The 21809-nt window shown below is 35.0% G+C and overlaps 1 protein-coding gene across 1 annotated transcript in view; it reads left to right on the top strand.

Annotated features, from left to right (window-relative positions):
* Positions 1–21809, top strand: part of ADAMTS19 (ADAM metallopeptidase with thrombospondin type 1 motif 19) — a 269639-nt gene that overhangs the window by 184309 nt on the left and 63521 nt on the right. The window contains exons 15-16 of the mRNA XM_033181355.1: positions 3216–3336; positions 10169–10249. Of these exons, the coding sequence (XP_033037246.1) occupies positions 3216–3336; positions 10169–10249 (202 nt within the window). The remainder of the gene's footprint in view (positions 1–3215; positions 3337–10168; positions 10250–21809) is intronic.

The raw sequence follows: 21809 nt of genomic DNA, 5'->3' as shown, positions 1-21809 counted from the left end.
ATTGAAAACAATTTCAAGCAACGAATGGATCAATCCATGGTCCAATAGAAGCGTATGCACTTCTGGGTAAGAAGCTGGGAACAACACAAAACTTAAATGCTTTCCCAGCTCTGAGATTCTGTATTTTGCCAGTAGGCTATAAGTTTTAAAGCATAGAATCATGTAAAACCATTGGCATAAGAAGCAGTCTTTTGACTATATATTAATTTCTTTTATTAACAGAATATGGCAATTACCAAAATGTAGTTTTTCGTTAAAAAATATAGATATTGGCCGGGCGCGGTGGCTCAAGCCTGTAATCCCAGCACTTTGGGAGGCCGAGACGGGCGGATCACGAGGTCAGGAGATCGAGACCATCCTGGCTGATACGGTGAAACCCTGTCTCTACTTAAAAATACAAAAAACTAGCCGGGCGACGAGGCGGGCGCCTGTAGTCCCAGCTACTCGGGAGGCTGAGGCAGGAGAATGGCGTAAACCCTGGAGGCGGAGCTTGCAGTGAGCTGAGATCCGGCCACTGCACTCCAGCCTGGGTGGCAGAGCAAGACTCCGTCTCAAAAAATATATAGATAGATAGATAGATAGATATTTTACCTATATGTATTTTGTTTTCAGAACTATATGCTCTACTAGTGAAACCTTCATCTCATCATTATATGTAAATCTGTTAGATTATTGTATGTCTTAAATGAATTTATTTTTTAAATTGTGTATGTCAAATATAATAGCCTAAATTGCTATGCTTTTTACTTAACAGTATTGTATAAGCCAAATCTTTTAAAAAGTCCCTGGGCAAAAATTAAAATTACAGCAAAAACAACAAAGATTTTGCACAAATACTATGTGGACCTGATGATTATAATTAAATTAGAATTATTTGAAATGGATTGTGACTTATAATGGCGTTAAAACACTTCAAGATTCTGACTTTTTAATTAAAATGCTTCATTTAGTCTTTCAATAAAATGGAAAACATGCCTCTCTAGTGTTTCTGACAACCCTTAGCAATTGGGGGTTTGACTAGAGTGTTTTATCACTGAATATATAGCACCAAAGCTGAATACAGCATTACAGACTTAGTAAATGAAAGGCAATCGAAAGCAGACAACCTTCTCTGGTGACCCATTTTGGTTCTGTGACGTTTCTCTTACTGAAAACGATAAAGAAGGCTGGAGCCTCTATATGATCATGTTATTTGCTTATCTCCCGCACACCAGTGGTACCTCAGGTACTTGCTACCAGTGACGTGGCACTGCCTCTTCAAAGTAGTTCATCTTCAACTTTTGGATTTATGTAAGCATATTTTGATATGTGTGGATACTTAAAACTACCAATTATGAGATATAAAATATTTATCTTTTATTTTTAAAATATATGATTATTGACCTGTAGTATATATGTGTATTCCTTACTTTTACTTTAGATTTACAGACCTTGTAATATCTTAGTTAAAGGATTGGGAAAAACTAAAAAACTGCTAAGTACCAACTTATTTCGTAGTTGAACTATTATTTACTGTTTTCTCACCATTTGCCAAGAGGCAATCTGGGTACCATGGATAGAACAATAAAGATACTTTTATCATTTCAAAAACACTCTAGCTCTCCTCAACTTTTTCCCCATTTGAACATGGAGAGACTTTTCTTCTCAACCCAGGACTCCCAGATCAGGCTCCTGCTTAATGTTCTCTTCACATACTTGGTTGTGTTCTGAGCATTTCCTGTGATGGCTACTTCTTTCATCTAGACATTATCTTTATTTCTCCCTGAATAAGCTTTGACTTACTGTTCAGAGTTCTGTGCTAACACTTTGTACCTCTTGACACTGATAGGACCCCCTTGACAAAAAGGAAGGAATGCTGTATTGTGCAGTTTTAATGTGACTTTTGCTTCCAGCATATCCATCCTGCAGCTGCATTTAATAATCTGCTAGCTTCCTCCACCCCAACACCAGCAGCACCAATCACAAAGATTCTGTTTTTCTTTCCGTTGCATTTAATATTTTAAAATTTCCTCTAAAATAATTGGAACCTATTATAAATGGATGTATCATTGGTCTCTGTTCCAAATCCTTATTGATTAGGAGGAATTGTGTAATACTACCATTTATTTCTGACAGTACTGACATACTAAATTCTGTCCTTTGGGTATGTACAACTTTGCCTCATCAATGGGGAGCAAACATTATTTACAAGAAAAGAGGCAATTGATTGGGCCTTAGAAGATTCATATTAACAAAATTCTTCTGGGAGCTTATAAAAATTAATTCCCCAACTGTTCATATTTTCTTAAAGCAACCATGGGTTGTGAGGAGTTCTTACTCACATTCATGTGCTAGCTGCCAAAGGAGATAGGGATAAAATAAACTGCAGTTGATTTATGAACTGTAGTAAAAATAAACAGCTATGCTCAGTTTTCCAGAAAGTTAATATTTACCATTTAGCACTTACTTTACAATCACTTTAAAAGTTAAGCCATCCATATAGTGAAGTATATCTGTTCTTTGTTGAGTAGAAGGAATTAAATTAATCATGTTGCATTTAATAAAAATGTGATTTCCTTTGGGACTTACGTACATTACATTTTTCTCAATAATATTTTTTCCAAATTACTTTATGGTGTAATTTAATACTTACTATAAAAGATACTCTATGCTGGTCAGAGTGGGTCACACCTATCATCCTAATACTTTGGGAGGCCAAGGCAGGCAGATTACTTGAGCTCAGGAGTTCAAGACCAGCGTGAGCAACATGTTGAAACCTTGTCTCTACAAACAAACACAAAAATTAATCCAGCATGGTGATACATGCCTGCAGTCCCAGCTACTCAGGAGGCTGAGGTGGGATGCTGGCTTCAGCTTGGGAGGCAGAGGTTGCAGTGAGCCGAGATGGAGCCTCTGTCCTCCAGCCTAGGTGACAAAACCAGACCCTATCTGAAAGAAAAAGAAAGATAGAAAGATAGATAGAAAGGAAGAAACAGAGAAAGAGAGAGGAAGGTATGTAGGTAGGTTAGCTCTCATCTTGGTAATTTTACAGATGTTATTTGACATTGGCTTGTTGTATTAGCTTGCACCAGAGAATATGACATTTTATAATATGACATTTTATAAGTTTTACAATTAAATATATCTGGTTTATAGAGACTATGTTTGTCCCAAATTAGTAGTAAAACAAAAAAGAATACCTCTATTTATGATGTGCTGTCATTCTCTTGTTACAGAAAGTTGGCTGTGATGGTTTATTAGGGTCTCTTGCAAGGGAAGATCATTGTGGTGTATGCAATGGCAATGGAAAATCATGCAAGATCATTAAAGGGGATTTTAATCACACCAGAGGAGCAGGTAATTTTTCTTTATTTTTTCATAAATATTAATCCCTGCAATCTTTGGGGACACAAATTACATTGAATTTAACTTAAGAGATTATAGTTCTAATTCTATTAAAGACTTGCAATGGGTATTAAATGATTTTTGTGATGACATACAATACATGTGATATGAGCCAAAAATCCTAACAAGCCCATTTCCCAATAATGAAAATATGAAGTCATCTGTTGTACATTTAATAAGTTAGAAGAGCAAGGGAATAATCTAATTTGCATTGGCTAATGTTATCAGGTTTCTACAGACCTTATTCTCCAATGCAAAGAATGATGTCTACTGGAAAATAATGATTTGTAACAACCTAAAGCAACCATTGAGAATAGTAATGTTCAGATTTTCAGCTTTCCATCTTTATTTTTTTCTTAATGTTTTTGCTACATTATCAGGGAGTACATTTTTGGAAACAGAGAGTCCATGACAGTGTAGCATACAACCAAGAGGAGTCAGAAGATGTGAGATAATGTTCCAAATAGATTTAACAGCAGAGTTCATCCTCTCTTGTTTTCTCATCTATAATTACTAATACTCAGGGAATGTGAGATTGAAATTATGAATGATCTACATAGTATGCATTTAAGGTAATTTACAACAAAATATGATATTGTCTTTACTGAAATATAATGATCCCAAAATGTGGTTTATGTACAGAAAATGCTTTATACTCAGGATCTTAAGCTTACTGGAAAGAAGCAAACATTTTCTGTGTTTACATTAGTCTGTTACCTGGGCATGTGTCTTGTACCCTTAATATTGGTATCTATTTTCATGATTGATATGCTTATGTCAAATATACTCTTCTATTTTTAAAATTATACTGTACTTTTTGAGACAGCATGTCACTCTGTTGCTCAGGTTGGAGTGCAGTGGTGCATGGCTCACTGTAGCCTTAACATCCCATGCTCAAGCAATCCTCCTAACTCAGTCTCCCAAGTAGCTGGGACTAGAGGCATGCACCACCAGGCCCAGCTAATTTTTTTTTAAATTTTGTTTTTTGTAAAGATGGGTCTCACTATGTTCCATAGATTTGTCTCAACTCTTGGGCTCAAGCAGTCCTCCTACCTTGGCATCCCAAAGTGCTGAGATTATAGACATGAGCCACTGTGCCCACTCTAGATATGCTGTTTTCATCATTGATATGTTTATATTACATATACCAACATTTTCCTAGTTTAAATTTCTTTTTGAAAAGAACAAGAATTCTGAGCCTAATACGTGAATTAATTTTAATACAAAGAACAGGCCATTTATGTTTGAGTAATCGAGAAAACAGTTCATTCTAGATAAAACAGTCCTTCAGAAAAGAAAATTAGTCACAGTCTTCTAAAGTATGAATGTAAATTGTTTGCTAGGCCTAAACAGAATAAAAGATAAGTGAGCCTGAACATCTTAAAGCCCAGAAATGAGTAAGGCCTATGGTAAATTGCAGATCAAACTCTCAGTCTTCAAAGTGGTGAAAAAGGTGATAGGTCCCAAACATCAAAAATCTGCCAGCACTCATTTAGAAAAAATAAACAAATACTTAGCTGAAACAGGCTCTCAGACTTTCAACTAGGAAATGTAATTATAATAAGCTTTTTCCGCCTGATTGTGATGGCAGAAGTTTTTTTTTTTTTTTTTTTTTTTTTTTTTTATAGTGCAGAAATTCAAAAAAATTTGAAAGACTAAAGAAATTTAAAGATATTAGTTTTAAAGAATATTCTTTCATATTTATTTAGTATGCCTGGAAACAGTTCACAGAATACAGATTTACATTTAGCACTGATGCCTTTATTTAATTGTAACACTTTATATTTCCACTAAGCATAGAAAATAGAAATACCATTAAAAATCAGTGACTCTTTTTATTCTGACTATAGTTATGTGAATATATATTTTCCCAGATTTCTATTTCAAATCCCCTTTTTATTCCACTTTAATTTCTACTTTTGTTCACTGTAGATAAGTTATATTAAAACTTACCTACCATGTTTATTTGGAAAATATCAGCAGTGCCTAAGATCACACAAATATTAAAGGTTAGTAAGGCCACTTTCTTCCTTACAACTCTATGTTAATTTCACATTGCTCACAGGGAAGAAACCAGAATTCTTAGCTTAGACCTTAAGGTCTACATGTGTTGTCCCTGTCTGTCTCTCCAGTCTCCTGTCACACCAAGGTCCTCTTCCTTCTCTGAGTCCTTACACTGACCATGCCCCCACTGCCACCCACCAGCCTCCGCCACACACACCCACATCTGGAATTTCCAATTGCGTATCGATCAGCTTTCTCTTGGCTTTGATGGATGAATGCCTAGATATCACGTAGTTCTCAGTTCAAATATCATTTATTTAAGGAAGTGATCCCAGAAGTGATACCTCTTATGACTAGTGACTATTTTAGTGATGTTTACCATGTTTGTATCCATATTGTTTAGCTCTAGTCACATTTATAATTTTATGTTCACTTGTCTTTCCTATGCCATTAGGCCTTAAGCTCGATGAGAAAAAAAAATGCTATTTTTGTTTAACACCATATTTGTAATTATCAGCATAGCATGTGATCCATTAATATTTGCTAGTTTAATAATGAAATGCTAAATTTGTATAACATTCTATTTTAAAAATTCTGCATGAGTTAATAATTCTGTCACAGGCACCATCTACTTGTGACTTCAGGAATGTTGTATTTATTTCTCTTGAGACGATTTTATCCCTATAGCTATGTACTTCCTAGAACTTTTTAAAGGCCATGCAGCCCTCTTTGTCCAGTTTGGCCACGCACGTTGAATATATTATATGAGTAGCACACGTGCAGACACACATGGGTGTTTTCAGTCCCTGTGCTCTACTTAGAGTTTGCTAAATCATTTTTGTTGGAGCTGGAAAATAAATTCAAGAAGCGTTTGTTTTTGTTTTTGGTTTTGGTTTTTTCTTAGTACTTTATCATGTCTTCCATTGTAATTTGCCTAGCCAAGTGATACATTTTTAGAGGAATGAAAGGTAAATTATATATTGGCCAGTTGTTGAACTGCATAGTTATCAGTATATACTAAGAAGAAAATGGGCATAAAATGTTTTATTCTTTGTATAAGAAAATGAAGTATAAGGAGGACATGCTGTAAGAGCTTTTGTGTGTGTAGTTGTTTGCCACAGCAATGGGAGAGTCCTAGTGTTAATTATTATTTTGTATTTTAGGAAATAGTTGCAGTGAATTATAGCAGGAAGTGAACAGGAGAAACAGACCTGAGTTCAAAGCTTGGGTCAACTAATTACTGACAATGCAGTATTGGAAAGTGTGTTTTTTCCTCTATCTTTATTTTCTCATCATATTAAATTAGAAGTGTAATATCCACCTTGGAGACTATAATTATGGTTAAAATTAATAATTTATGTAAAGTAACTATAATAATGATTAGCACATACAGTTTTTCAAAATAATGGCATTTGTTACTTCACTGTTACTGTGAAGATGAAGAATGATATCAACATTTTAAGATGGCTGATTAAAAATGGGATCTCTGGTTATAAAATAGGATGTTACTATGTGCAAAGTGCACAGGAGGATCAAATTTACAATATTGACTTCACTGGCTTCATGATCCAACTTCTAAGCTTCTGAGTCAGTACACTGTTAATTGTGCCAAATGGCTTATTTACTGAAAGTATTTAACTCCCAGTCATTGGCTTTCTCTCTTCATATGTGTTTGATGAATATCTTTCTACCTCTCTTCTTGAAAATCAGTCTAACCTTTCCTTTAAGTCATCCCAACTCAATAAAAGAGAATCGCTGTAAATATAGCTATAAACTTAGATATAACTATAGCTCTAATGTATAACATACCTCAGAGAGTACCATTAAACTCAAACAAGAATTTGCACATACTAGCTCTACTTTGTTATATCTACTCCTCTTTTTTAATATTCTGAAGTTCAACATCTGCTCCCAACACTTTGCTGAATTCATTTGCTTGGAGATTAACAGTTATCTCTTGACTGGAACACTCAGAAGACTCTCTTTGGTCACCTTTCTCTTTGCTGCCTCATGGTTGACATACAGCTTTTGACAGTTCACCAGCAATTCTTCTTGAGATATTCTCATCCATAGGGTCCCACTTCCCAAAACAGACCAGATGTCCTCCTTCTCATGATTCTTCTTCTTCTTCTTCTTCTTCTTCTTCTTCTTCTTCTTCTTCTTCTTCTTCTCCTTCTTCTTTCTTCTCTCTTCTTTCTTCTTTTTTTTTTTTTTTTATTTTTGAGACAGAGTCTCACTCTGTCACCCAGGCTGGAGTACAGTGGCACAATCTCAGCTCACTGCAACTTCTGCCTCCCAGGTTCAAGTGGTTCTTCTGCCTCAGCCTCCTGGGTTGCTGGGATTACAGGCGTGTGCCACCACACCCAGCTAATTATTTGTATTTTTAGTAGAGACGGGGTTTCACTGTGTTAGCCAGGATGGTCTTGATCTCCTGACCTTGTGATCTGTCTCCCTCGGCCTCCCAAAGTGCTGGGATTACAGGCATGAGCCACTGCGCCTGGTCCCATTCCTCTATCTTTTTTCCGGATTTATTTTTATCTCTTTGTTAAAAACTATGACTGTCACCAAAGTTGAGTCCTTGATTTCTGTTCTTGATTTTCTCCATTTATTTCCATGCCTTAACTTGGTGATTCTGCAAGGATATCTTGCAAAGTTACGTCAATAGCGCGACCTTTCTCTAGATTCCAGATGTTACAGAGTTCTTACTGGATGTTTTTACTAGTGTGTTGTACCATTTTGTTAGATACAAATTGCAAAACCAAATTTATTCAGTTATTACCAAAACTAGATTATTTCTCTCTTGATTTCCATGTTCCTGTAAATGATGCCCCATTCTCACATAGCTAATAATAAAGCATTGTATTCAATATTTATTATGCCCACTTTCTTTTGGTTACTAAGTTCAGTAATTTTTTTCTACAGAGTATCTTCTGGATTTTCTCCCTTAGCCTCCACTACTCCTGGATTTTACCATTAGTGCCCTGACACTATCACCCACAACTATATCCCTGTTCATCTTGGATATCACTGTTAGACAAAGCCTCTTGAAGCCAGGATCCAATTACCGAGATCCTTGCTATAGTATGTTTGATAGTTTCAAATCAATAAATTCATTCTCCTGGGCATGCATTTAAACTCTATTTAATAAAGCCACTGTCTTACATCTTCTCATTCCATCAGAATTATTTCATTCAAGTACCAGTAACCACACTACATATCCCTCACTCTTCCTTATACACAGTGAACTCATCCTTTTTCTGTATGTATCTGAAGCCTACCCATTCTCCAAAGGCAGTTCATCTATTTACTTTTTTGTGAAGCTTTCCTTTATAAGTTGTTCTCTCTTCTTAATCATAGTGATTCTGTCTGATGACAGTGTTTCCCAAGTATGAGTAATGTTTAACAGGGAAAAAAAAAATCCTACCTCTGTGAATAAAAATAGCAGTGAAGCCTTGAAGGTAGTAGCTTAAACAACTCTGGTTTATAATCTTCAGCAGAGAATTAACCATATCATTTTGCATATTACCTTTTTAACATGATATTTGCCATTGTATTCAACTCATTTATATAAGGTAGTTATGCCTGTCTTTCCAGTTCAATTATAAGCTCACTGAAGGCAGAAGTCACATACCTGACTTCTATGTGCAAATAGCCATTATGCATCTGTTTCCATTTTAATTGCTGCGTATTTTGTTCATGTGAAAAAATGACAGTGCTTTTATGTTTAATGTTACTGAGAATGGCTTAGTGTTGCGGAAATGTGCAATTCAATAGCTAAACAAACTGCGTTCTTGAATGGAAATTACGATTCTAAAAGCACATGGCACTAATGCCAGCCACTGCCACCAGGTGGGGTATATGCTACCTTTTGGTATATGCCAAGTATCCAAATATTCTCAGGAAGATGAATAATTAATAAATAGGAGACAACTCTGAAATTAGCTCTTGTGCCTTTTTTAAAGCTTAGAAGGTAGACTTTTATAAGATACATGGATCTGCACAGAACTACTAAGAACAATATTTTAATATAATTGGAAAATAACTATTCAAGGAAAAGTAGGCATCTGTTCTCATTATTCTGCACTAAGTGAAACTTGAGTCTGTATTTTTCTACACATTTTCTCTTATCTCACTTTACCTTATCATTTTATTTCTCTTCAAGCATTATATCCCTAACATCTGCTGAAAAATGTGTCCTGAGAAACACCTAATTTTGCCTTGGGTCTAGCTGTCTGACATCTTCAGAGATGACCCTAGACTGCTTGGTGTGACCTAACACTTTCTGTTGCCTTTGTTAATATCCTCCAGAAAATGCTTGATCTCTCTTGTCCTATACTTCAGTACTCCAGGGATTTAGTCCAGGCCTGCTATATTTTCTTCAGCTATATATTCTTTTTTCCCACACTTTCTAACCTAAAGAAGTTCCCACAACAAAATCTGAGGTTTTCTGTTCTATTTCACGATCCACTGTGTTTCTAACCAGGCTGTTCCACTGGGTTTTTTCTCTCCTCTCAATTCATAAGGTATCAATGAGCTTTTTTTGTTGTTTTACATAAAATGAAAGTGCCTGTTTGTCCTCCATAGTGCTGTAGGCTCCACATCTTTCCAAGAAACTTCACTGGAAATCATGGCAGCTTTTATATATAAAAATTTTTCTTTACGTAAGTACTGAAATTCATAGCAATAACCAAAACCAAAAGGAAAACAAAAGGCAAGTCAATCAAGAAAAGAGATTTTGAAGGAACTCAAGATTTATTTCATGTTTTATTGACCCTTACAGGTTATGTAGAAGTGCTGGTGATACCTGCTGGAGCAAGAAGAATCAAAGTTGTGGAGGAAAAGCCGGCACATAGCTATTTAGGTAACCTGTGTTACAGACACAGAGAAGATCCAAGTACGAGCCCAACTCCCTGCCCTGAGAGTTCTATGATGAGGAGGAAGTCAATCTGTTTCTAGTTTTATGTTTGAACTTCCCGGGAACTATCTTTTGTCATATTAAGTAGGAATATTTTTCCTTCTCTCCCAAGGACTTCCCAGGAGCAAAAGGAATCTGGTTGTCTGTATGTTTTGAGGGGTAAAAATTGCATCCACATGTTAGTCCAGGATAAAACAAAACAAAACAAAACAAAAACCTCATTGAATGATTTGGGTATGATTTATATTCATATATATTTCATAACTATATTTATTTCACATATATACATACATTCACACACACATATACATATTAGTTGCATTTATAAATGAATTTATGTGTGTATATATATATAATGATCATTTCATCAGGAAATCTTGTGGCATTTTTGAAGTAATGTTCTACATACTAAAGGATTTGATTTTTTAATGGAAAAGGGTTCTCTCTCTTGCCTCATTTTAGGAAAACTCACCTATGAAGAAAATATTTTTAAATTTTTAACTATTATGAAAAGTACTGTATCAGTTATTTTAATCATTTAATTAGGTCATTTCATGATTTTTAAATATATGAAAAAATACTAAGTTGTCAAAATATACATGCTCATATGTTTAAAAAAAAAAAAAAAACTTTCAATCTAAATCTTGTGGAATGAGGTTTTATCTGGCATCCAGAGATAGAGGGACCTAATATGATGATGTCAGGCAGAAGACTAAATAATTTTCCAGAATTTTAACAGTGTGTTTGTATTATCTTTACACACACAAAGAAAGCTCTCAAGCCTATTTTTTGTAACAAAAATAATGTCCTCCCTATTTTTTCTTAAATGAGCAATAATGTCCCAATAAGGAATCCTTTGTACATAAAAACAACTCAACTTACGTGATTGTTTCTACTCTGCAATATCAAAAATACATAATCTACACTCAGATTAAATTTTTTTCAATAGAAGTTGAATTCTAGGAGTAGAAAAATTTGAGGAAAGGGGACAGTAAAAGGAATTCTTTATCATGTGAGACACTCATTACCAATTATTACCATTTGTTCCCAATATATGCATTGATATTTAATCTATTTTACCTACTATGATACAAATAGATCATACAGGATTTTCAAATACAGATTAAAAGTCCTGATACCCAGTTTTTAGAGACACTGGTCATAATCTAGACAATTTCAATACATTCATTCAATAACAGACAAGTGGTTATTACACTTGCATGTATGTTTTCTTTTTTCCAAGCTATAAAGGAATATAGATATCTCATATGGAATTTTGTCAATTATACAAAATTCTAAATTATAGTATGGGTTATAGTAACCTGACACATGTGACTGAATAAGCCAGGCAATACTACAAAGGTGACATCTTCATGCCATCTCCAATTTCTTACCTCCCAGTCTCTTTAACCAATCCAGTCCTGTTTCCAGACTCCCTCTACAGTAAATGCCTTTTTTAAGGTCAGCAAATGCCCTCCATGTTGACAAATCTAATGTTACTTGACCTGTAAACGGCATTTAAAACTGTTGACCTCTCCTCATTTCATTAAACACTTATAGGACCACTGCATGCCCCTTACTGGTCTCTTTTGTGAGGTCTTCAGCCTCTTTATGTTTCCAAATGTTCCCATACTATAGGGTTCAGGCCTGGGTCCTGCTCTTTTCTCTGCTATATATATATTCTCTCCCTAGGGAATTACATCCAGCTCTATTGTTTTACACGTTTATTTCATCAAAAGTTTCCTAGGTACCTCAGAAATTATAAGTCTGATATAGTTTGGATGTTGTCTCTTCTAAATCTCATGCTAAATTCTGATCCTCAATATTGGAGGTGGGGCCTGGTGGGAGGTGATTGGATCATGGGGACGAATTTCTCACAAATGGTTTAACACGATCCTCTTGGTGCTGTCCTCATGATAGTGAGTTCACATGAGATCTGATTACTTAAAAGTATGTGACACGCACCCCCCACCCTCCTGCCCCTTGCTTCTTCTCTCCCCATGTGAGATGCCTGCTCAAGCTGCACTTTCTGCCATGATTATAAACTTCCTGAGGCGCTCATCAGAAGACAAGCAGATGGCAGCACCACACGTCCTGTACAGCCCACAGAACTGACAGCCAATTAAATCTATTTTCTTTGTAAACTACCCAGTCCCAGGTGTTTCATGATAGCAGTGTAAGAACAGCCTAACATAAAGTCCAAAATCAAAAGTCCAAATAAAAAATTTGATTTCCACTCCATGCTAAAACTTCTTCTTCCTTTGGTGTTCTCCACTGCAGTGAATGTCACTGCATTAGTGTCCTATGCCTACTATAACAATTACTGCAATCTTGGCTACTTAAAACAACAAAAATGTATTCCCTCATAGTTCTGCAGGCCAGAAGTCAAAAATCAGTTTCACTGGACCAAAAATCAGTGTTTGCAGTGTTACACTATCTCTGGAGACTCTAGGAGAACATCCATTCCCTGTATTTTCCAACTCTGGTGGCTGCCAGCATTCCTTCGCTTGTGGCCTTGTCACTCCATTGTCTGCCTGCATGTCCTCATTGCCTTCTCCTTTCCTTCTGTGTTCAAATTTTCCTCCTCTTCTCTCTTATAAGGATACATGTGATTGTACTTAAGGCCTACCTGGATAATTCAGGATAATCTCCCATCTCAAGATCTTCAACTTAATATCTGTAATTTTTTAAAATGTGCCATAGAAGGCAATTATCTTAATTTGTTTGTGCTGCTATAAAAATACCATAGATTAGGTAGCTTATAAACAACAGAAATGTATTGCTGATAGTTCTGGAGGCTGGGAAGTCCAAGATCAAGGCACTAATAGAGTTGGTGCGCTTTAAGGGCTCATTTCCTGATTTATAGATGGCACCTTCTTGCTGTGTCCTCACATGGTGGAAGGGGCTAGCTAGCTCTCTGGGATAAGGACACTAATCCCAATTATAAGGGCAGAGCTCTTATGACCTAATCACTTCTCAGAAGATTCCACCTTCTAATGCTTCTAATTCTAACTTGGGGTTAATATTTCAACATATAAATTTTATGAGGGGGACACAAATATTCAGACCATAGCAGTAGCATTCATAGGTTCCAAGGATTAGGATGTGGGTATCTTTTCCCCCCTCAAGAAAATTTTTTATTGTAAAATATATATCACATAAAATTTACTGTCACAGTATTTTTAAGTGTCAAGTTCAGTGAATTCAGTGGCATTAAGTACATTCACACTTCAGTGAAATCTTTTGAAGGAATACAAAAACCCATTTTAAAATTCATATGAAATTTTACATACAGAAGTGACCCTGAATAGTCAAACCAATCCTGAAAAAGAACAAAGCTGGAAGATGCAAACTTTCTGATAGTAAAACTTTCTACAAAGCTACGGCAATTAAAACAGTATGATCCTGGCATAAAGACAGACATCTAAACCAATGGAAAAGAATAGGAAGTTCAGGAATATATATATATTCAAATGATTTTCAACAAGGGTACCAAGACCATTCAACTGAGAAAGGACAGTCATTTTTTTCCAGTGGTGCTGGGAAATCTAGATATCCACATGTAGAAAAATGAAGTTGGATCTTTACCTAAAACCATATAAAAAGGCTGTTTTGTCCAGGGCTTTGGATTTTTGATTACTGATTTAATCTCCTTGCTAATTATAGTTCTATTTATGATTTCTTTTTCTTCGTGATTCACTTTTGGTAGGTTTTGTTTTGGGAAATTTGCACATTTCATCTAGGTTATCTAATTTATGCTCATACAGTTGTTTATAGTACTCTCATAATCCTTTTTATTTCCATAGCATTGATTATAACATCCCCACTTTCATTTCTAAATTTAGTAATTTGAGTCTTGTCTTTTCTTTTGTTCCCTTAGTCAGTCTAGCTAAAGACTTGTTAATTTTGTTGATTTTTTCAAAGAACTATCTTTTAGTTTTGTTGATTTTTCTCTATTGTTTTCTATTCTACGTTTCACTTATCTTTAATCTTATTTGCTTTCTTCTACTAGTTTGGGATTCAGTTTGTTGTTTTTCCAGTTTCTTACATGGTTAAGTTTTGTTGTTAATCTGAGATCTTTTTTCTTTTTTAATATAAGGGTTTATAGGTATACATTTTCTCCCTAGAAAAACTTTTGCTGTGTCCCATAAGGTTTGGCTTTGGCATGTTGAGTTTTCATTTGTCTCCAGATAATTTCTAATTCCTGATTAGATTTTTTTTTCATTGTTGCATTGGTTGTTAAATAGCATGTTGTTGAATTTCTACAAATCTGTGCATTTTCTGTTTCTGTTCTTGATTTCTAATCTCATCCCTTTGTGGTCAGAGAAGATATTTTGTATGATATTATATCTTTTAAGAACATAGATAGATATCGGGGGAGGGTTGTTATTCAGCTCATCATATTCATTAATTCCTATCCAGTAGTTCATGTCAACACTGAGAGTCCTCCTTGATCCTTCACTTTCTTAACTGCTCTAGTGTGATGCATCAGGAAATCATTTCAGTTACTCAAAATTATTACTTTTTCTCCGTATACACTGACCTCTAACCAAGCCACTCTCTATTACATTGTCCTGCTTTATTTTCTGTATTACACTTATCCTTATCTGATTTTTTTATTTGTTCAAATTCTTGCTTTTCTAATGTCAATCTCCATTGTTAATTTTTGAAGGCATTTTGTTCTTTTGTCTACAATAGCTAAATCAAAGTCTGGCACACAGGAAATTACAGACTTTTTGAGTGAATTTGTTTAAGAAAAAGATGTTTCACACTTGGTTAGTATAGGCCAGTGCATTACATATATCCATAAATCCTCAGAATACCTCTATGAAGTAGGCATTATTAATTTCCCAGTTTTTAAAATCTGGTAATAGAGTGACAGAAACGTTAAGTTTCTTGCCCAGGGTTACACATCTAAGAAGCTGTGAACCTAGATTTGAACCCGAAGCGTCTAGGGACAGCATCTGGGTTCTTAGGCACTGAACCGTGCTGTCTCCTTTTTAGTTGTATTATTTTAAGTAATTGTCTTCCATGCAACACTTGTGATTTAAAAGCACATGTCATATTTGAACACATTTTCTTTAAACTTCTCCCATATAACCTCTTTTTCCCCTTTTAAACCAGGGTGATCAACTAATTGTATAGAATTAACTCAGAAAGGTATAAATCATGAAATGACAGTTTTCTTCTCTACTTGTTGTCTCCAATTGTACTAAATCCCATCATTTTTCTCTTTAGTGACCTCTAAACATAAGTCTCCAATCACTCTTTGTTTTTAAAAGACCACTCAGTTTAAAAGTTGAATCCCATATCTGTCTCAGTTAGTTACTGTAAATTCTCCTTGTGCTTAGCCTTAGGCCTAAGTGAGCAGGGTCTTTTACTTGTAGAAAGAAACACTGTCTATGCCCCTAAACAGACTGAATGCTGCTTTGGTGATTAAATCAATGTTGGAAATACTAGTATGTTACCATGTTTATTCAAGAGCACATTTCCTTACTTGCTAACTCAGAAAAAATAATTCACCTCTGATGAATCAGAGGAAGGGTGCCTTGGAGCACACATTCTTGGAGGCAAAGAGACCAGTTGCATAAATCTAGCGAGAGAATAGAAATAGGGAACACCCAGTAGCTTCCAAAGACATTGAAGAGGTTGAACTGATCGAACTTGCTGAAAAATAGATGTGTGTTGATAGAGGATAAAAATTCAAGGATGACTTCTAGGTTTCTGGCAAGTAATAGTAACACTTACTAATGTGGGACACATGGATGAGGGGCAAATTTGGAGTAAAGAAGAAATGACACTGTGTTAAAATCACAGATTTCAGTCCTAAAGACTTGGCAAATAGATGCACTTCATAAATCACATTTCCTAAAGGCTCCTTTGGGCATAGGAAGGAAGTCATTGGAAATATTCATCTTGAAATAGCTTTAGCAAAAAGAAAAGAAAATAGAACCTTGGCAAACTGATCATTCTTAAACAAATTAACCTGCCTACGTCAAACATATTATTTTATAGAGATAATTAATCCCTTCCCAATATAATTACTGTTTTTCATCATTCTTTCTTTGAACTGTATTCTTAATGGCAATTATTATTTGCTTTTCTGAAGATTGTGGCATTATTGTCTTGTTAGTAATTTATCAAAAAGCCTAAACTGGAAAATATTTCAGATAGATCTATGTTGTATCTTTGCAAAATCATTGCAGCTCATGAATTTTTTTAAAAAATGTCGAAAAGGTCATATGCGTCTACTTACCTTCCATGCAGTTTTGTATGTAAGGCACTATGGACAACTTCTCATTAAAAGATATTAAAATGAGCAAAATTCAAAAGAAAAAAAACTTTTTATAATGTACCTGTCATTTAGTCACTTTGGGCTGCTATAACAAAGTGCCATGGACTTTGTGGCTTATAAACAACAGAAATTTATTTCTCACAGTTCTGGAGGCCAGAAGTGTGAGATCAAGGGTGCCAGCATGGTGGGCTTCTGGTGAGGGCCCTCCTTCTGAATTGCATACTGCTGACTTCTAGCTGTGTCTTCACATGGCAGAGAGAGAGAGGAAACAAGCTCTCTTGGGACTCTTATAAGAACACTAATCCCATTCATGAAGACTTCACACTCATGACCTCATCTAATCCTAATTACCTCCTGAAGACTCCACCTCCTAATAAGATCACATTAGGGGGTAGGGTTTTACCATGAATTTAGGGGGAGGGCACCAATGTTTAATCCTTAACACCTCTGAATTGGAAAGAAATTAAAGAACCCTTAGATACCAATAACAAATGAGAACAGGAAGCCAGAGAATTAGGCTGACTCTGAAGACCCACCTATACCTGATACTGGTAAGCAGGTTTAGACTTTGAGAGCTACAGGGACTCTGTGGACAGAAAACAAAACCCAAGGCCTTTACAAAATGTGAGCTCTAGTAGGAGAGCCCTGCATAAAGCAAGAACACCAGATTACAACTTCACTGTGGTGGAGAGATAGAAATTGCACCGCAAAAGGTGGAAAAAAGAAAATCTATCTATATTAACTTTAGTACTAAGTGGAATTAGAAAATCAATTTTCCTGAGAATTTATAAGGCAAATCAAATCCTCATATGGGTTTGTAGCACCAATTTACCTTAACTGTGAAGTTCAGGGTTCTCAAGACTTACATGGTTACTAAGTTGGTTGGCATGGGCAAGTACAAATCTACACACACACACACACACAAATATATATACATATATGGTTATTCAGATATTCTTATATATATATTATATATACGGCTATTCAGATATTCTTTTTCTTTTTGTGTCAATTTTGGTAACTGATATCTTTAAGAAAGTAATTCCCTTACCTTGTCAAATTCATTGGTTTAAACTTGTTTATAGCATTTCCTTATTATATTATAATACCTATAAGAACAATATTTTGTCTCTTATCTCTAATGTTTTTAGTTTGTGTCTACTTTTCTCAGAAAAGCTAATGTTTTATCAGTTGTTTGATATTTTCAAATAACCAACTCTTGGTGTTAATGATTACCCCATTATTAATTTACTTCTATTTAATTGACTTCTGCCCTTTATTAATTTCTTGCTTCTATTTACATTGGGTTTATATTTATTTTTTTCTACCATTTTAAGGTAGAAACTTAGATCATGAATTTTATTGCTTTCTGCTTTGCTAATGTGACAATTTAAAGCTATAGGATTCCCTCCAACCACTGCTTTAGTTGTATTCTACAATATAGTCTTAGTTCAAAAGATTTTCATATTAGCATCATGATTTCTACTTTGATTCATGAGTTACTTATAAATGGATTGTTTATTTTCTAAATATTTTTATTTTTTAAAATAGATATATTGTTATTGATTTTTAGTTTAAATCTGTTCTGGTAAGAGAATATATTCAGTATAATTTCAATTGAGACCTCTTTTATAACTTATGGCATCTATTGGCCAGTGACCCATTTATACTTGAAAAAATTTGTATTCTATTAATACAATTGCTGAGTATAATCTCTAAATATCAATTAGGTGTATTTGGTTCCAGTCTTCTACATTTTTACTGATCCTCATCTTTTCTTCAGTTAAGGAAAGTATTGAAATTTTCAACTAAAATTGTGGATTTTTCTGTCTCTTTTCAATTATGTCAGTTTTGCTTCATGCATTTTGATAATTTAGCATATGCTTAGGATTGTTAAGTCTACTTAACAAATGTTATGTCATTTTAAAATTTTAAATTTAATTAATTTTAATGACCTTTAAAAACACATGTCATTTTTTAAATCTCAAAATATTTCTTGCCCTTGTCCATGGTATCCATTAATCATATGGCCGTTGGCCAGGCACAGTAACTCATGCCTGTAATCCCAGCACTTTGGGAGGCCGAGGTGGGTGGATCACCTGAGGTCAGGAGTTCAAGACCAGCCTGACCAATGTGATGAAACCCCATCTCTACTAAAAATACAAAAATTAGCCAGGTGTGGTGGCATGTGCCTGTAATCTCAGCTACTTGGGAGGCTGAGACAGGAGAATCACTTGAACCTGGGAGGCTTAGGTTGCAATGAGCTGAGATCACACCATTGAACTCCAGCCTAGGCAACAAAAGCAAAATTCCATCTCAAAAAAAAAAAAAAAAAAAATTAAATCCATTTTTTTTTATATTTAGTGTTGCATGCTACATCTTTTTCCATTCTTTTTATCTTAATCTATTCTTTTTTTTTTTTTTGAGACAGAGTCTCGCTCTGTAACCCAGGCTAGAGTACAGTGACACAATCTCGGCTCACTGCAAGCTCTGCTTCCCAGCTTCATGCCATTCTCCTGCCTCAGCCTCCCGAGTAGCTGGGACTACAGGCGCCCACCACCATGCCCGGCTGATTTTTTGTATTTTTAGTAGAGACAGGGTTTCACCATGTTAGCCAGGATGGTCTTGATCTCCTGACCTCGTGATCTGCCCACCTCGGCCTCCCAAAGTGCTGGGATTACAGGCGTGATCCACCGTGCCCAGCTTGTTTTAACCTATGTATTTTTAAAGCTCATTGAATACTGTGAGATTTTTCATCTTCTTTAGCCTGACAATCTGTCTTTTAACCAATGTCCTTAGTCCACTTAAACATAATAGAATTTTGGCCATACTGAATTTGTTTTCTATTTGTTCCATCTCTTCTTAATTCCTTTGTTCCTTTTTCTCTGGCTTCTGTTGGATTGAGTACACTTTTTACTATTCCAGTGTCTTCTTTACTTGCTTATTAGCTACAATTCGTACTTTATATTTTTAATGCATTGTGTAGCATTTACAGTATGTATTTTTAACTTATTACAGCCTCCTTACAAATTATTTATACCACTTTATATATAATGTAAAGCTCCTTAAAATAGTATACTCCTCTTTTTCCCTCCTTTTTGCTATTATGCATATTACTTTCACATTTCCTATTATCAATTTAATTCTACATATATTTTAAACACCAAAATACATTGTAATCATTTTGCCTCAGTTATACTAAAAATAATATCAATAAATTTTTTATACATTTACCAGTATCAGCTTCCTTCCTTCCTTATAGACACCTCTTTCCATCTTGAACCATTTTATTTCAGCCTGAAGACCATTCTTTAATTTTTTTTTTATGGAGTAAGTCTGCTGATATTTCTCAATTTTTGTTTGTCTGAATATGTATTTACTTTGCCTTCATCTCTGAAGGATATTTTCACTGGATATAGAATTCTAGATTTTTTCTTTTTTTTTGCTTTGTTTTCTCTCTCTGTGATATTTTATTGTCTTCTGGCTTGTATTAGTTCTGATGGTATATCCAGTGAATTATTAAATCTTTTACGCCTGTTTTAATGTGCTTTTTTCTCTCCAGGCACTTTCAAGATTGTTATCCCTATTATTGGATTCCAGCAGTTTGATTATAATGTACATTGTATGGCTTTCTTTATGCTTGTTTGGCTTAGATTCCATTGCATTTTTTTAGATTCGTAGGTTTGTAGACCGTATCAAAGGTGGAAACAATTTTGAGCACAATGTCTTCAAATAATTTGTATGCCCCCACCCACATTTCTGGAATTCTAGCTACACATACGTTACTCTACCAGGTATTTCCTATGGGACAGTTATGGTCTGTTCATTTTTTTAGCCTGTTTTCTTTTTAGAATCCAGTTAGTTTCTATTATATTAGCTTTCCTTCAAGTTCACATACTTCTTTTGCAATATCTAAAATGTTTGTAAATCTGTTCAGTGAATTTGTCATTACAGATATTATGTATATTTTTCTATTCTGTGACTTTATCATTACAGTTATGCATATTTTTTCATTTCTATTTTATATATTTATTCTGTGAAATTCGATTTATTTTTCATGGTTTCCATTATTCTTCAATATTACATATTTTTCTTTGAATTACTGTGCATACTGAACATACAATAGCTCTTCAAAAATCTTGGTCAGCCAGGCACAGTGATTCACACCTGTAATCCCAGCCCTTTGGGAGGGCGAGGCAGGCAGATCAGTTGAGGTCAGGAGTTCGAGACCAGCCTGGCCAACATGGTGATGCCCTGTCTCTACTAAAAATACAAAAATTAGTTAGTCGTGTGGCAGGCACCAGTAATTCTAGCTACTTAGGAGGCTGAGGGAGGAGAATTGCTTGAACCCAGGAGGCAGAGGTTGCAGTGACCTGAGATGGCGCCACTGCACTCCAACCTGGGTTACAGAATGAGACTCCATCTCAGAAAAAAATAAAATAAAATAAAATAAAATAAAATAAAAACCTTGGTCTACAAGTTCTGTCATCTCTATTATTCCTAGATCTCATTTTATTGGCTGATTTTTCTACTGATTATGTAAAGATCGCAATCCCTGACTTTTTCCCATACCTAATACTTTTTGGTTGGATGTTGGATATTATGAATGTGACATTGCTGAAAGACTGTATTTTGTTATTTACTATTGAGTATTGAGTTTCATTTTGCTGGACAGTTAACTTATTTGCAGATCAGCTTAACTTCTTGAGGCTTTTTGAAAGCTTTGTCAGTATGCATCTAAAGTAGCCTTTGCTCTAGGATTAGTTTAACTTTGTTTCTTATATGTAACCTTTTTTTGTTCTCCACTAAAGACTGTGTGTTCAATAAAATCCTTTCAGCTGCTTTAGCCAATTTGAACTCCATTCTCTGTGTCCTCAACTCACTGAAGCCTTTGCCCTCATCATCTGTGCTCTGTGTGGGTTCTACCTCTCAGTCAGGGGATCTGTTAAATATTTTCAAGCAGAAAGCCAAGCACTTTTAGAGATCAAATCATTTGGTCTTCTCTTAGGGATCACAGTTCTCTGTTGTTATTTACCCAGCATCTGAGAACAGCTGTTTCATACATTGTCTAATTTTCTAGTTATTTACAGTAGGAGAGCTAATACAGTTTTAGTTATTCAATCATGGTGAAGAGTATGATTTCTAAAAGCACATTTTTAAAATTAACGAATTAAAAACAAAAAGCAAGAAACATACATACCTAAAGTATTG

This window comes from Trachypithecus francoisi, unplaced genomic scaffold (assembly GCF_009764315.1).
Source record: "Trachypithecus francoisi isolate TF-2019V2 unplaced genomic scaffold, Tfra_2.0 Lachesis_group2, whole genome shotgun sequence".
In the NCBI taxonomy this organism is placed as follows: Eukaryota; Metazoa; Chordata; class Mammalia; order Primates; family Cercopithecidae; genus Trachypithecus; species Trachypithecus francoisi.
The sequence above is the reverse complement of the archived record's forward strand: the minus strand, read 5'-3'. Positions and strand labels throughout refer to the sequence as shown.